At 45.8% G+C, this 12,739-nt stretch overlaps 2 protein-coding genes across 4 annotated transcripts in view; both read left to right on the top strand.

Moving 5' to 3' along the window:
• PLEKHB2 (pleckstrin homology domain containing B2) overlaps nt 1–12,739 on the top strand; it is a 472,273-nt gene that overhangs the window by 379,242 nt on the left and 80,292 nt on the right. The window lies entirely within an intron of this gene.
• ARHGEF4 (Rho guanine nucleotide exchange factor 4) overlaps nt 1–12,739 on the top strand; it is a 215,410-nt gene that overhangs the window by 181,219 nt on the left and 21,452 nt on the right. The window contains exon 1 of one of the 3 annotated variants that reach the window (XM_061378905.1): nt 4,425–5,037. The exons of 1 other annotated variant lie outside the window; for it this stretch is intronic. Coding sequence is in view for 1 of the 2 variants with exons in the window: in XM_061378904.1 (XP_061234888.1) it covers nt 6,259–6,300 (42 nt within the window). In the remaining variant the exon portion in view is untranslated. Of the gene's footprint in view, nt 1–4,424; nt 5,038–5,060; nt 6,301–12,739 lie in introns of those variants that run through there. One more of the 3 variants, XM_061378904.1, reaches the window with a different exon arrangement.

Here is a 12,739-nt window from a genome sequence, read left to right as displayed (position 1 = left end):
TGAACTGACTTCCAGAGCTGGTTATAGGGGATTACAATTTGGCCATCAGGTATCTAAACCCAACCCTCTTTATTTTCCTGTCCTTTTAGATCCTCAATCAATTTTCTATCCTCTTTTGAATACCTAGGTTTAGATTTTTCAATTGTTAGTTTGCCATCAGGGATTAAGGACATGATTTGAAATTGTTCAGCTGCTTGTTTGGCTTCAAAATCGGCCAAATTATTTCCAGTTTCCTGATCAGAGTCACCTTGTTGATGTCCTTTACAGGACATAATAGCTACTTCTTCAGGTAGCTGAACAGCTTCCAGTAATCGTAGAATTTCTGTAGCATGTTTAATCTGCTTCCCTTGTGTGTTCAAAAGTCCTTGTTCTTTCCAGATAGCACCATGTGCACGTACCACACCAAATGTGTATTTAGAATCAGTCCTAATATTTATCCTTTTATCTTTAGCAAGTTCCAGGGCTCTCGTTAATGCTGTTCTCTCTGCCTTCTGGGCAGAGGTGTTCTCAGGTAAAGGTTTAGCTTCTTTTATCTGTGAAGTGGTGATAACAGCATATCCTGCCTTTCGTTTACCACTTTTCATGAAGCTACTACCATCAGTAAACCAAGAATCAGCATCTTCCAGAGGTTTTTCTTTCAAGTCTGGTCAGCTTGAATATACAGTTTATGGTGGTCAAGAAGTCATGTGTTAATGGTTCTGTCGATTGTTCCTGCAAAAAGGATGCTGAATTCACAACGTTAGTGACCACAATTTCTATATTATTCTGTTCTACAGTGGTGGCCTGGTATTTTAAAAAACATGAAGGAGATAACCAGTGGGCTCCTTTCTGCTCCAGGACTGCTGATACCACATGGGACACTAATACAGTAATCTTTTGTGCCAAGGTGAATTTGAGAGCCTCTTCAATATTCATGATGACCGCTGCCACAGTCCTTAGACATCTGGGCCATCCTTTGCTCGCTTCATCCAGCTGTTTTGAAAAACACGCCACTGCCCTTCTGTAGGGCCCTAGTTTCTGAGCAAGGACCCCCAGAGCTATTCCCTGTTCTTCACAGGAATATAGCCAAAAGGATTTAGTCACATCCAGAAGTCACAGAGCTGCAGTTCTCATTAGCTCTGTTTTTAAATTTCTAAAAGCCCCCTCTGCTGTATCAGTCCATTATAAAGAGGGAGAGTTTCCTTTCAACAGTTCATATAGTGGTCTTACCAGAACCCCATAATCATGGATCCAGTGTCTGCACCATCCTGTCATTCCCAGGTGGACAGTAATTAGTATGACTTAAATGAAAAGCAAAGGGGTGTCTTTCTGTTTCTGCTTTATCTACTATTAGGCTGGGAGCTCTTGAATAATTTACTCTCTGAAGGCTTGGTCACAGACTGACTTCTGTGACTGTCAGCATGGCTTTGTGTGCAGTCAGGCCTTGGAGGCTGCTCTGCGCTCACTGCTTGGGCTGTTTGAGTGGCAGCAGTATTCCCTGGGTGCAGTCCTGGCTGAGGAGGAAGGATTGGAAGTAAATTATTACAATTGCAAATTAGATTCCAGTGAATGTTGTACAACACTTAGTTGAAACGTGCTCATTCACTGACAGTTACACAAACTAAGTCTCCCTTTACTACAAGCCACAAGGTAAAACAAGGTAAAAATTTCAGCTGTTTCATCTCTTGCTGATGCCACATACCACAGAAGCATGTCTGGTTGGTGAAGAATAAGGATGAGGCTTGATTTCTGTCACAGAGAAATGCTACATGATGTTTTAGCAGTGCACACTCCTACCCACCCCGCAAACACTTTGAGTTACCATAAAAGTAACTCCCCCATGCGCAGAGGTGAGGTTGAGATTAGACATTAGGAAGAAATCCTTCCCTGTGAAGGTGCTGAGGCGCTGGCACAGGGTGCCCAGAGAAGCTGTGGCTGCCCCATCCCTGGTAGCGTTCAAGGCCAGGTTGGACACAGTGGAAAGTGTCCCTGCCTGTGGCAGGGGATTGGAACTGAATGAGCTCTAAGGTCCCTTCCAACCCAAACCATTCTGTGAATCTATGATATGCACATAGGACTGTGTGAATTTGCTGCATGGGGGTGAAAACAGAAGCCAGGTCACAGCTAGAGTCACTCTGCAGTTTTTGTCCCTGTCGAGACCAGTTTCTGCTCTTGCTTCTTTATTCCCTGGGGGGCCAGAAGAGTGTCTGCAATTTTACATTGTGTAATGCTCCAAAATGTACACAAGGTAAGCATGTTTTTTGTGCCTTGGCAATGTAGTGCAGGCAGGAGGGCACTGAGGTCTGACTTACACTGTGTGTGTCTTAGTGGGTCACTAGAGTTTATTTCCTTTTAGTGTAACTGACTAAAGGAGAAGAGTTGGTAGTTGCTGTGATCATGCTTCCCATTCAGCATGACTAGTTTCTCTTGAAGATCCGCGTAAGTCCCAAATACTGTTTGGTGGCTTAGACCAAACTGAATCAGTTCGTGAACAGCCTTCAAAACCAGACATGAGTTGCAAAGTGCTCAGGAGTTGAACAGTGCAATGATGCAAGTCAACTGTGGACTTGAAGAACTTCCATTAAATAGAAGTCTTCAAGCTTAGTGATCTAAGTATGCTTGTATATGCTGTGGTGCATATGTCAGGGCTTTTCAAAGCCATTAAAAAAATGCAGGCCAGAAGCTCAAGAACACCAGGGAATGTGGGCAGCCTGTGTATCCCAATAGTTGGCTCTGTATTGTGAAGTTCTGCTCGTAAAGTCTTGAAGCTGCACTTGAGAGCACAAGCCCTTGCCTTACACAGTTTTCCCCTTCTTCTATATTTAGGCTAGAGACAAGGAGATTTTCAGGATCTTTAAGTTCAGAAACCAGCAAACTGAAATAATGCTAGACTTGATTTTTATAATGCTTAAAAGAGACATCTTAAATGTTACAGAAACATAAGGAGACAGTGGGAGCTGTTTGACTGCTTAGCACTTGCTGTATAACCACTGCTAAGGGTAGCACAATTTAGGGGAAAAACCAAAAGTACCCAGCCAGACCTTTTCCCTTTCAAATGTCTCATTTTCCATGTTCCCATATACATAGAGGAGCTATGGAGCTCTTCAGGAAGCATTGTGGGCATTGATGTGCTAATACCTGAAAAGATAGCTGTTTTTTTATATTTACTCTTTGAACTGTGAGAGCAGCTGAGTGCATTCTGCTCATACCCACATCATGTGGCTGCTCCCTCATTGCCCTTCCCAGAGATGGACACTACCATAGGTATTTAGCAGTTAGTATGTTTAAGGGGGGAGCCATGACTTGTGGTTCTTGCTCCTAGGAATGCCTGAGTATGTGTCCATATATATATATACACGTTGGAGTTTTGGATTTATCTTCTTTTTTACATGTTTGGAACTATTGGGTAAAGTGCAGAGTCATCCACTTTGCATCCAGCTTCACACAGTAACTGCTCTATCATCCAGCCCTGGCTCCAGGGGCTGGATTGCTGGATTTGTATTCTCCGTTTCATGAGGGTGCGTGTATGGAGTGAGCACATGAGAACTGGAATATGTGGAATTACCTCCCATCAGTGAAGGACTTGAATACTGGGTCCTTCTCCTGGGAAGTGCTATAACTGCTAGCTGGTGAGTAAAAGATGGGCTGCAATTGTATTTAAAGAGCCTGTCTGTGATAGGTACTCTCCAAGAACCATCCCTGACCTTTCCAAGGAGGAGTGCCTTCTGATCCTGGACAGACATTGGTGGGAGCTTTGCTTAGGCTGGGGCATTTGCGAGTGTATCGCAGGCAGCCTGATGCTTGGTGAACTTCACCATCCAGCAGCAAGTTGTTAAGTTCATAAAAGCATGTTTAGGGCTCTGCAGAGCTGACCAGAGGTTTTCTGGTTGCAGAGATTTCAGAGTCACAGAATGGTTAGGGTTGGAAGGGACCTCTGGAGATCGTTCAGTCCAGCCCCCTTTGCCAAGGCAGGGCCACCTAGGGCTGGTTACACAGGAACACATCCAGGTGGACCTTGAATGTCTCCAGAGAAGAAGACTCCACTACTCCCTTGGCAATCTGTAGATTTAAGTGCCTCGGTCCTGTGGACATTCTGTCTCTAGGATCCTTCTGGGAAGTGGGCATCATCCAACAGGAGCTGCTCCTGTGGACCACCAGAGTGCTGCATCTCCCCCATCTGCCTTGCAGACACCCGTCAGCTTGTTGCACAGTCAGGTGTGCCCTCACCGTGCCCTTGCACTGCTGCAGGGCCAGATTTCCTTGCCCTCCCCGGGGCAGCAGGACCTGTCTCTACTGCAGGCACGCTGGCAGTGCGGGTGGAAGGATTTAAAAAAGCAGCCGCCTAATCCGCTCCTGACCCTCCTTAAAAGCCTCCCCTGCACACCGCGCGTTGCTAGGGCCTGCATAGATCCTGGAGACGGCGCCCAGCAAATAGCTGAGCTGCTCTCTGGAAAGCCAATATCGCAGCCCGGATTGCAGTGCTCCGGCACGCCAGGGCTTCCTGCAAGAAGGAATTAAACGTCTTCCTTCTGCTAAAGTGATGGCGACGGTTCCTTCAGCCCTGAGAAGATGTGGAAGCCCACGGATGTGCTGATAAGCATCCCTCTGAGATAAGGGGGTGGGGAAGGGGCGTTTTGGCACACGTGCTGTGTGCTACCAGCAATGACTGAGTCGAACCATTTAGACTTCTGCTTTTGAGAGCTATAAACCAGCTTTTGTTCACAGCCCTCTGCTCCATCCGTGCCCCTGTTGTGGGCTGTACAGCAGTCACTCAAGCTTGCTGCCTTTTCTTTTTTCTTTTTTTTTTTCCTTTTTTTTCTGGGGGCTGAAGCCATGGCAAAGGTCCCCGACCGAAGCAGACACAAATGGAGCGCGCTTCACACTTTCCTCCGCTGCAACATGAACCCAGAGACCCAGCGGGTAGTGGTCTTTGTCATCCTGCTCTTCCTCATCATCGTCAACGTGGTGCTGATGTTTCTTTTGGCATTTCACTGAAGGAGGACCGCCGGTAGTGGTGTGGTGCATGGGGGTTTCCAGGACTGGGCGAGAAATCAGCAGGTCAGCTTGTCGTTGTCTGCCTCTGGTCTGCTTGTCTGCTGTTACGGTAACTGTGTGTCTCAGAGTATCCCTCCTTTGTTTTTTGATCACCATCTCTTTCCCCACCCTGCTCCCCTCACTCTCCTCCTGTCATCACCTGTGCCTTGCAGTTTGGAACACTGTTAAACCAGAGAAAGGCAAAGAGGTAACAGAGCCAACCTGCTTAATCAGAACTGCTCTGCGTGGCACTGGATCCTAACCATGACAATACTGTGCCTATACGGAGCAGTTGCAACCCTGGAGAAGCTGAAAGTGCTGCAGCTTCGTTTGCAGAGGGACAGTCATCCTATAATGAGCCTTTACACAAGGACCTGCTATGTGTAAACACCTTCTGTCAAAAGCAGAACCCTGTAAAGCCTCTGTTACTCTGTTGTTGTCAGCACTGCACTGTGTGGTGGTATGAGTAATGCCCAATTAGCCAAAATGATTGATCAATAGTGCATCAGGAATTCAGGCTGAATAAGCGCTGCAGTGGTGTGGAAGGAGTGTTTTGTTGGCTTTTATCCTATTTTCTTATATCTCAGTGCTTATCTGATATGTATGTTAAAGTGGCTGGCAGAACCACAAGCTAGTACACTAATGCAGGCCACATGTTTCTCACTGGCTAGTAGTAGCCATGCACAGCGAGGAAGCGACTCAAGCAGCACTCTTGTAGACCTGTTAGGAGGGAACAGCGGCAAAGCAGTATGCTCACTCCAGGCCTGCTCACCCCAGTGGTGTTTGATCATCGATGTGTCACAGCACTTCCAGACTTGGACATTGGCAACTTGATGGAGTAACACTCTGGCATTGAAGAAGACCGATTCCTGGAGGAAGACAGACTGGAAAGAAGGCTACAGTGCACTGTTCTTAATGACACTGCTTGCATTTGTGCTGAAGACTGTGCAAAAGATCCAAGCCTGTAAAAATCAGCAGGATCCTTCATTTAATGTGTTAGGTAATATGCAGTTTAAGTACAGCTTTCATGAAGGCAGTGCATTTACTGGCACTAACGGCTGAAGTTACTGCAGTCCTTTCAGACCTGAATATTTATGGCTTCTGAAGTCAGATGAGATGTTGAAGAAGGCCGAATGGTGATGTTGTCTCTGTCATCATGAGTGATGTACTCTGGACTAGTGGTTTATGTGACTGTGTGTAAGACATTGTGTTTCATAAAACCACGTCACTTTAGCACACAAAGCAATGAAATTGGTACTTGATGAGTTCCTATCTGCTATGTCTGAGGTATGAAAGGTTGTTTGTCCTGAGAGAATAGTTTCTTGCAGTGCTGGGGTGTGTAGCAGGCCCCAGCTCTCTGCACTTCTCTAGACATCTCTTACATAGATGAACAGTTCTGAACTATTAAAAATCTCAAATTAGGCCAATTTAACCCTATTAACCAGACACTGTGATAAACAGACACTTGGCCCACCCAGTATATGTAGTTTCCTGAAGTTGCCATTCCAAAAAAAACAAAACCCAAACCTCAGCACACAACACTGGTTTTCAAACAAATCTGTTTTCTCTCCCTTCTAAACTGTACCTGTGGCCTTAGTTACAGCTGGAATTAGAACTTCATGGTGTAAGGTGGAAAAAGGATTGTTAGAAAGGACAAGTGAAAGATGTGAAAGCGTACCCCAGCCTTCAAATGAGAGATGAGGGACCCAAGTATGGCTTTGGGATCATAGGTGTCAGTGTCAGAAAGCTTTTGGCAGCTGCTGGTGAGGGTAAATCATGCACCAGGTCTGAGCAGGCTCTGAAAGTGCCTGAGCATTCAGAAGCTCTCACCCCTCATCTGGTGGGTGTTTTGCTCTGGCCAGCAGTGGGAGCAGAAATAGGCCTCAGCATCAATCACTACTGTGCCCCTGCAATGTGTGTGAGCCGCCTGTTATTGCTGTCTTGCCTGCTCCGTATCTTGGATAGTGTAAAACGCATCTTGTCACTGAAATCTCTTGTCAGTCTGATGTTAGATGAGAATTGCAGTTACCCACAGGGCCTGCTCATAGACTCCTAGCTCTGGAGGAGTATCTGGTAGGTCAGCTCCATTCATAATCCGAACACTTGGCTCAACACATAGAAGCCACGTGGGGCAGCTGGTAAGCTGAGCACAAATGTCTGCCAGCCAAGACTGATCCTAGATACACAAAGTGACTCATGCTCTTCTTTAGCTCAGTGTCGTGTCACCGAAATGCTCCTTGGGTGGCTCTTGTCACTGAACTGGAGCCTCTTACAGTGCTGAGAAGGCGCTTCAAGGAAGTTTTCCAGGAACTTATTTAGTATCCTGCAAAATTGATTAGGCTGCCGGAGCTGGTCTTGTGGTGATGAAGCAGTTCACCCTCTGCTAGCTGCTGCTTGCTCAGTTTGGGGATATCCTATTGCCAGGACTCTTCTGGGTTTGTAAGGGAGCAAATACCAAACTGAGGGATGCCTCCTGGGGCAGGCACAGCCTTGCTGTGAGCAGCCAAGTGTTCCCACAATGCTGCAACTGTTTCTTTCCCTTCTCCCACTTTTACCACATCTATGCCATACCTGGTATGGAGTCCTTATTTCCAGAAAGCTCCCATTGCTCTGCCCAGCTTACAGCATCTGTGTCTGGGAGGCAGAGCCATTTGCCTTTGCTGCTTGGATGCATCAAAGCTTGTGCAGAAGCAGCTGTTGCATGTAATGGGAGGTAGAGGAGTGTACTGCAAACAGCTGATCCAGTGCTCCAAAACGCTCACCACTGAAACTAGAGAGAAAATGTATGTCTCTGGAATAACACAAGTTTGGACAGTTAATGTCTCTGAGGTAGAGCTGCCACATTGCTTCCTGCAGGGCAGCTCTCCTCTCTGGGGAACATTGCAGTTGTTGACACAAAGGACCTGAGACTTCCCCAGCAGAAAACCTGCCTTCTGCTAGAGAAATAAAGCAAAGAACTGCTTTCTCCAAGGCCTTTGGGGAGTCCAGAACAGCAAGGGATAACCTGGGAGAGAAGTATCTTACAGCAAAACGTAATGCAACCCCTGGTGAAATTGTCTCCCCCTTCCCTCTATGGGGTAATTTGTATTACCCCTGCACAGGGCAGTTTCACCAGATTATTGGTACCAGATGGGAACCAGAAAGGTAGAGTTGTTCTTGTATTTAACAGTTCTGATAAGAGAAATTTCAAGATTACAAAGCAGTCATTGGAGGTATATGTTATAACACCGTCTGCTGCAGGTGTCAATGTGAGTTGCTAAGAGCCTGAAAACACTTTTAATATTTAATTTTGGGTGAATTTTGAATTTCACTTTGCACTGCCTGTCTAGGTGTTTGTTACTTCAGGATCAGTCAGGTATCTGTGTTGAGTTTTGTTATAGGGAACCCAGTGTTTTTCACCTTCCTCAATTTCACATGCAGGTGACATGTGTTAATCAGTGTATTAGTTGTAACTCATTCAAGCCTGCCTCAGATCTTGGCTGAAGAAGCTAAGATGGCCCAGGAAAAAATAAAACTGATGAAGGATCCCTGAATCATGTGCAGGAGCTGGATATGGTAAAAGAAAGATGGTGGGAAGAAGCCTTTGACACTTCTGTCAACAAAGTTGGCTCTTCTTCTTTGCTCTTAATGCACTTATTTGACATGAGAGGGGTGCTCTGCTTGAAGTCTGTGATTGCCTTCCCAGCAGTCCTCTGAATATCAGGCTGTGCCATGGCATTTAGGCTGTAGCCCCAGGGAGGAAGCAGCATGGTCAGGGAGGGGGTACTCCAGCTGTGTAGCAAAGCATCGTGCAGGGATGGGCAAGGTACTGCTTCCCTGAGCCCTGCAGGGGTAGTTTGTATTGCCCCTGCATGGGGCAAGTTCATCAGAACATTTAAGTGGCATGAGCTTTTCTCTGCCACTGCTTTACTTCGGGCCTCCCAAGTACAAAGAGCAGGAGTGAGGCCAAGGCATGATTTCCAAAGGGAGAGTTGGGCTTTAGATTGTATCTTTTCTTAATTTGTTCTCTCAGGCTAAATTCATTTCTGTGGTGATATGTGGGATCTGCTGTCTTTGTGATTTATTTGTGGAATCTAAGGCATGAGCTGGCCTGATAAGAAACACAGTAAGCATTTAGGGTGATACCATCAACAATTACTTTTAATTAATGCTTCCAGTGTTTTGATTTAAAGAAAGAAAAACCAACAAAAGAAGTCCCATTCTGCAGGTTAAAGACAGATTTAAAGAGGGGCAGTACTTGGTATTTATGCCATGTCACTGAGCTTGTTAACTACACAGTGTGGTGGAAACTGCAATAAAATTATGTCATCTTTGAATCTTTGCATCTGTTCTTTGGGTGGGGTTGCTCCGGGCCTGACTGTGGTTGTGACATATAGCGCACCCACTATGTCTGTGTTCACCAGTGGTGGAAATGGGACTTCAAGCAGTAGCATAGAGCACGATGGCTTTCTCTATCTTGTTGCATGAGTGCAAGCCTTCTGCATTTGTAATAGGTGATAGTCAGCTATGCTGGTAATGCTAAAAGAAAAATGTTTCCCCAGGTACCAAGAGGATGTTGTTGAACCTTTCAGCAGTGTTGCTGGGTGTGAAGGACCATGGAAAGGGAAGTGAGGGAGTCTGGTCTCCCTTGCAGCTGACCTGGCCCCTCTGGAACAAGGACTGGGTGCAGGGTTCTGGTCCCACACATCCCACCGCACCCCTGATGTCCCATGTCTTCCACTTCTCACAGAGCATGGAGCATCCACACTTAAAAATCTTGCGCTTGTTTGGTCTTGCATGCAAGAAAGGAGTTAGGACGTTGTCTTCTACTAAGCTGTGCTGGTTTGTAGTGACAGCTGTGCAGGGGTAGTGCATGAGTGTTATTTACAGGCCTGGTGTCTATAGCCTTTGTGGTAATGTGGCTCAGAACAGCATAGAAGAGCTGGGTTTGATAGTTTGTGATTGTTTTGAATAATGATCTTGTCCGGTCTTGGCATGTTGAGTGCCTGCAGAGTTGTGGTGAGCTGCATGGAAATACAAACACTGTATATAGACATCACTTGTGAATCAAAGAGCTAGGCCAGAATCTCTCAGCAGCTGCCTGAGACAGCTTTCCTCACCTCACCAAATAAAATAGTTCCAGCAGGAGATTAAGAGAAGACAGGCTGCTAAAGAGTCATGACTTAGTATTTTTAGTATCCCAGTTCACACCTGTGGTACCCAGTCAGGACACTAAGCACTACCTAATCTGAGAAGATTTGCACTAGGCGCCAAGAGAGATCTGCAGTATCCCATCGCTGCCTGATTTACTACAATGTGCTATCCATTGAGATGCTTTTGCAAAACTACTTTGTCATACTGAAAATCCCGTGGCCACTATGTGAGGGTTGTGCAGGGAGTTATGGCCACTAAAATGGGAACCTGTGTGGAAAGGAGAAATGTTGTTCTTTTCCTGTTTGGACTAAATAAGCCATGCGTTGCAGGAGGAACAGCAGGCGCCCCAGTCTGCCATAGTTAGAGGGCTTTTTTGCAGCATGGTCTTGGAAATGGAAATGTGGTTCTGGTTGGAGGTTTTAGTTTTGTTTAGGGGGTTAAAGTCTCTTCATGCAGATGGTGTGAGCTTGAGAGAATGAATAAATTAGTGTGTTCAAAATCATAATAGTACGGGGTCTCCCAGGAACCTGCTGCTTCTTGAATCCATCTGCTTTACCTAGCACAGTACACTTGAAATATGCAAAGGTTAGTGATTTTGTCTGGTTTGTAGGCATTTCTCAGGTTCGGGTTGGTTTGTTTGGGGGGGGGGGGGGGGGTTTGAGTGTACTTAGCTTGAAGAACCTTCTGTAGGGACTACAAAAGAAATGACCCATTAGAGATACTAACCAAAACCAAAGGCTGGCAGCCTCCTTTGTTGACAGCGAGACATTATCAGGGTGTTGTGTTCTTTTCCTTCTCTCTCTCTGACATTCAGATTTTCCTCTGCCCCATTTCCTAAGAAAAGGACAGATAGCAATTCTTAGTTCAGTGAAGAAAGGATCTAAACCAGTGTATGTGCCCTGGGAGAGGGATCACTGGGGGAAGGCAGGAATCATGTTTTGGGTCACCACAAACCTGCAGGGTTTCTCTCACCAGGAGCAAGTGAAGAAAGGAAACAGATACTAAACTGTTCATTGTCCTTTTGAGGCAGGGAGAGAATCCTTGAGATCCAGGTCATGGAAATTGCTAACCAATCTCTGGAGGCCCTGCATGTCTGCCAGCACCTACTGGTGGTGTACAGACCTTGATGCAGTGCTATTAATCTAAGGGAGATGTTTTCACGGGAGATAGAGGCAATAAAAATCATTTCAGTATGTCCTTTGCAGCGTGTTCCATTACAATTAAATCACGCACACACAAAAAGGAAAGCCATGTGCTGGGATTCTGGCTTACCCCGTGCTGCAAGCCGAAAGCATAGCTGACCTTTAATGATTCAGACCAATTTGCTAGCAATGCACTTTGCATCTGCTTTAAAATGTTTTCTTTAACCTTATTTGTAAAACAAATGTAGATGAATTTGCCTTCAAGCTCTGTAAGTGATTCTGTAGCTTGCTCTATCTTTTGGGGGAAGGGAATCGCAACAGTCATCAGTCATGTCAACTGCATGGCTCCCTTTCCTTCTCTTCTGCAAAAAGAGCCAGAATACAGAATTTGTCCTCAAATCTGTGTTGGATGAGCTGGAGCTGAACTTGGGATTCTGTTCAGTATATTCCTCACTTGTCCGAAAAAATGATGGTGAAAGAGGAATCAAAAAAGAATGTAGAGAGGAAAGATCTCAAAATTAAGTCATGGGAGAAGGAGTGGAATCAGGAGGTGTCCTGCAGAGTGAAAAGGATGGGAAACGTATCAAAGCTAATGTGCACAGAGGGAGGGTGATGCTGCAGGTAGCAGCAAGAGTAGCACAAGTTTGTAGCATTAGTGACATAAAAATGTGCTGATGTAACATTCAGTAAAACTTTCTAATGAAAACAGTTTTGATTCAGGTACCTGAGAAAAGGTAGTGTAAAAAAAAGACACAACTGCAATCGCTCCTAAATGTGAGAACAACCACCCAGAAATATCCTGGGCTATTTCCATTCCCAGGCTGTATGGTTAAAATCAGGGCATCAGAAACTGTAAACTTGTGAGGTGCAGAGGGGATTCATTCAGTCTGACATGGTTTTCATCTACAGCCAAACTGGCACCAGAACTAGGGACTTGTGTAGATGTGAGCCCCAGGTCAAAGTCTTGTTCGAACCTGAGAGCTCAACCCCAGGCCTCACTCTTTTCCAGTCTTTGAAACCAAAGAAAATAGGAGACGAGTGTGTGGCCAATTTCCAGGTGTTCTCCCAGCTATCAGCAGCCCATGAACCCTGCTCCAACCCCCAAGTGGCTGTGTGCACACAACTCCAGCTGCTGCAGTCAGAGCCACAGCCATGGGATGTAGGGATGTGCTGTGCTGGGAGAGGGGGCTCAGGGCTCCCCAGAGCACCACAAAATGGCTGGAAAGAGAGGGTAAAAGAGTGGTTCTCAGGCATCTGGGATACTTGGGGAAAAATAGGAGTGCAGCACTTGAATCCTACCTGAGCATGGAGCAACAGGTGCCACAAAACTGGGAGAGATAGGAGGAGCAGGTTAGCCAAAAGTTAAAGATAATTAAACCACTTTTAAGCCTTAGAGTATTTCAAACTCCTTAAGCCACTTTAAGGCTTTAGATGGGTTTAAAATGCTTAAA

This window comes from Neopsephotus bourkii, unplaced genomic scaffold (assembly GCF_033783945.1).
Source record: "Neopsephotus bourkii isolate Nb327-2 ecotype Australia unplaced genomic scaffold, CSIRO-AGI_Nbou_v1 NB_1768, whole genome shotgun sequence".
Taxonomy (NCBI): Eukaryota; Metazoa; Chordata; class Aves; order Psittaciformes; family Psittacidae; genus Neopsephotus; species Neopsephotus bourkii.
This window is presented reverse-complemented; position numbering and strand designations above follow the sequence as displayed.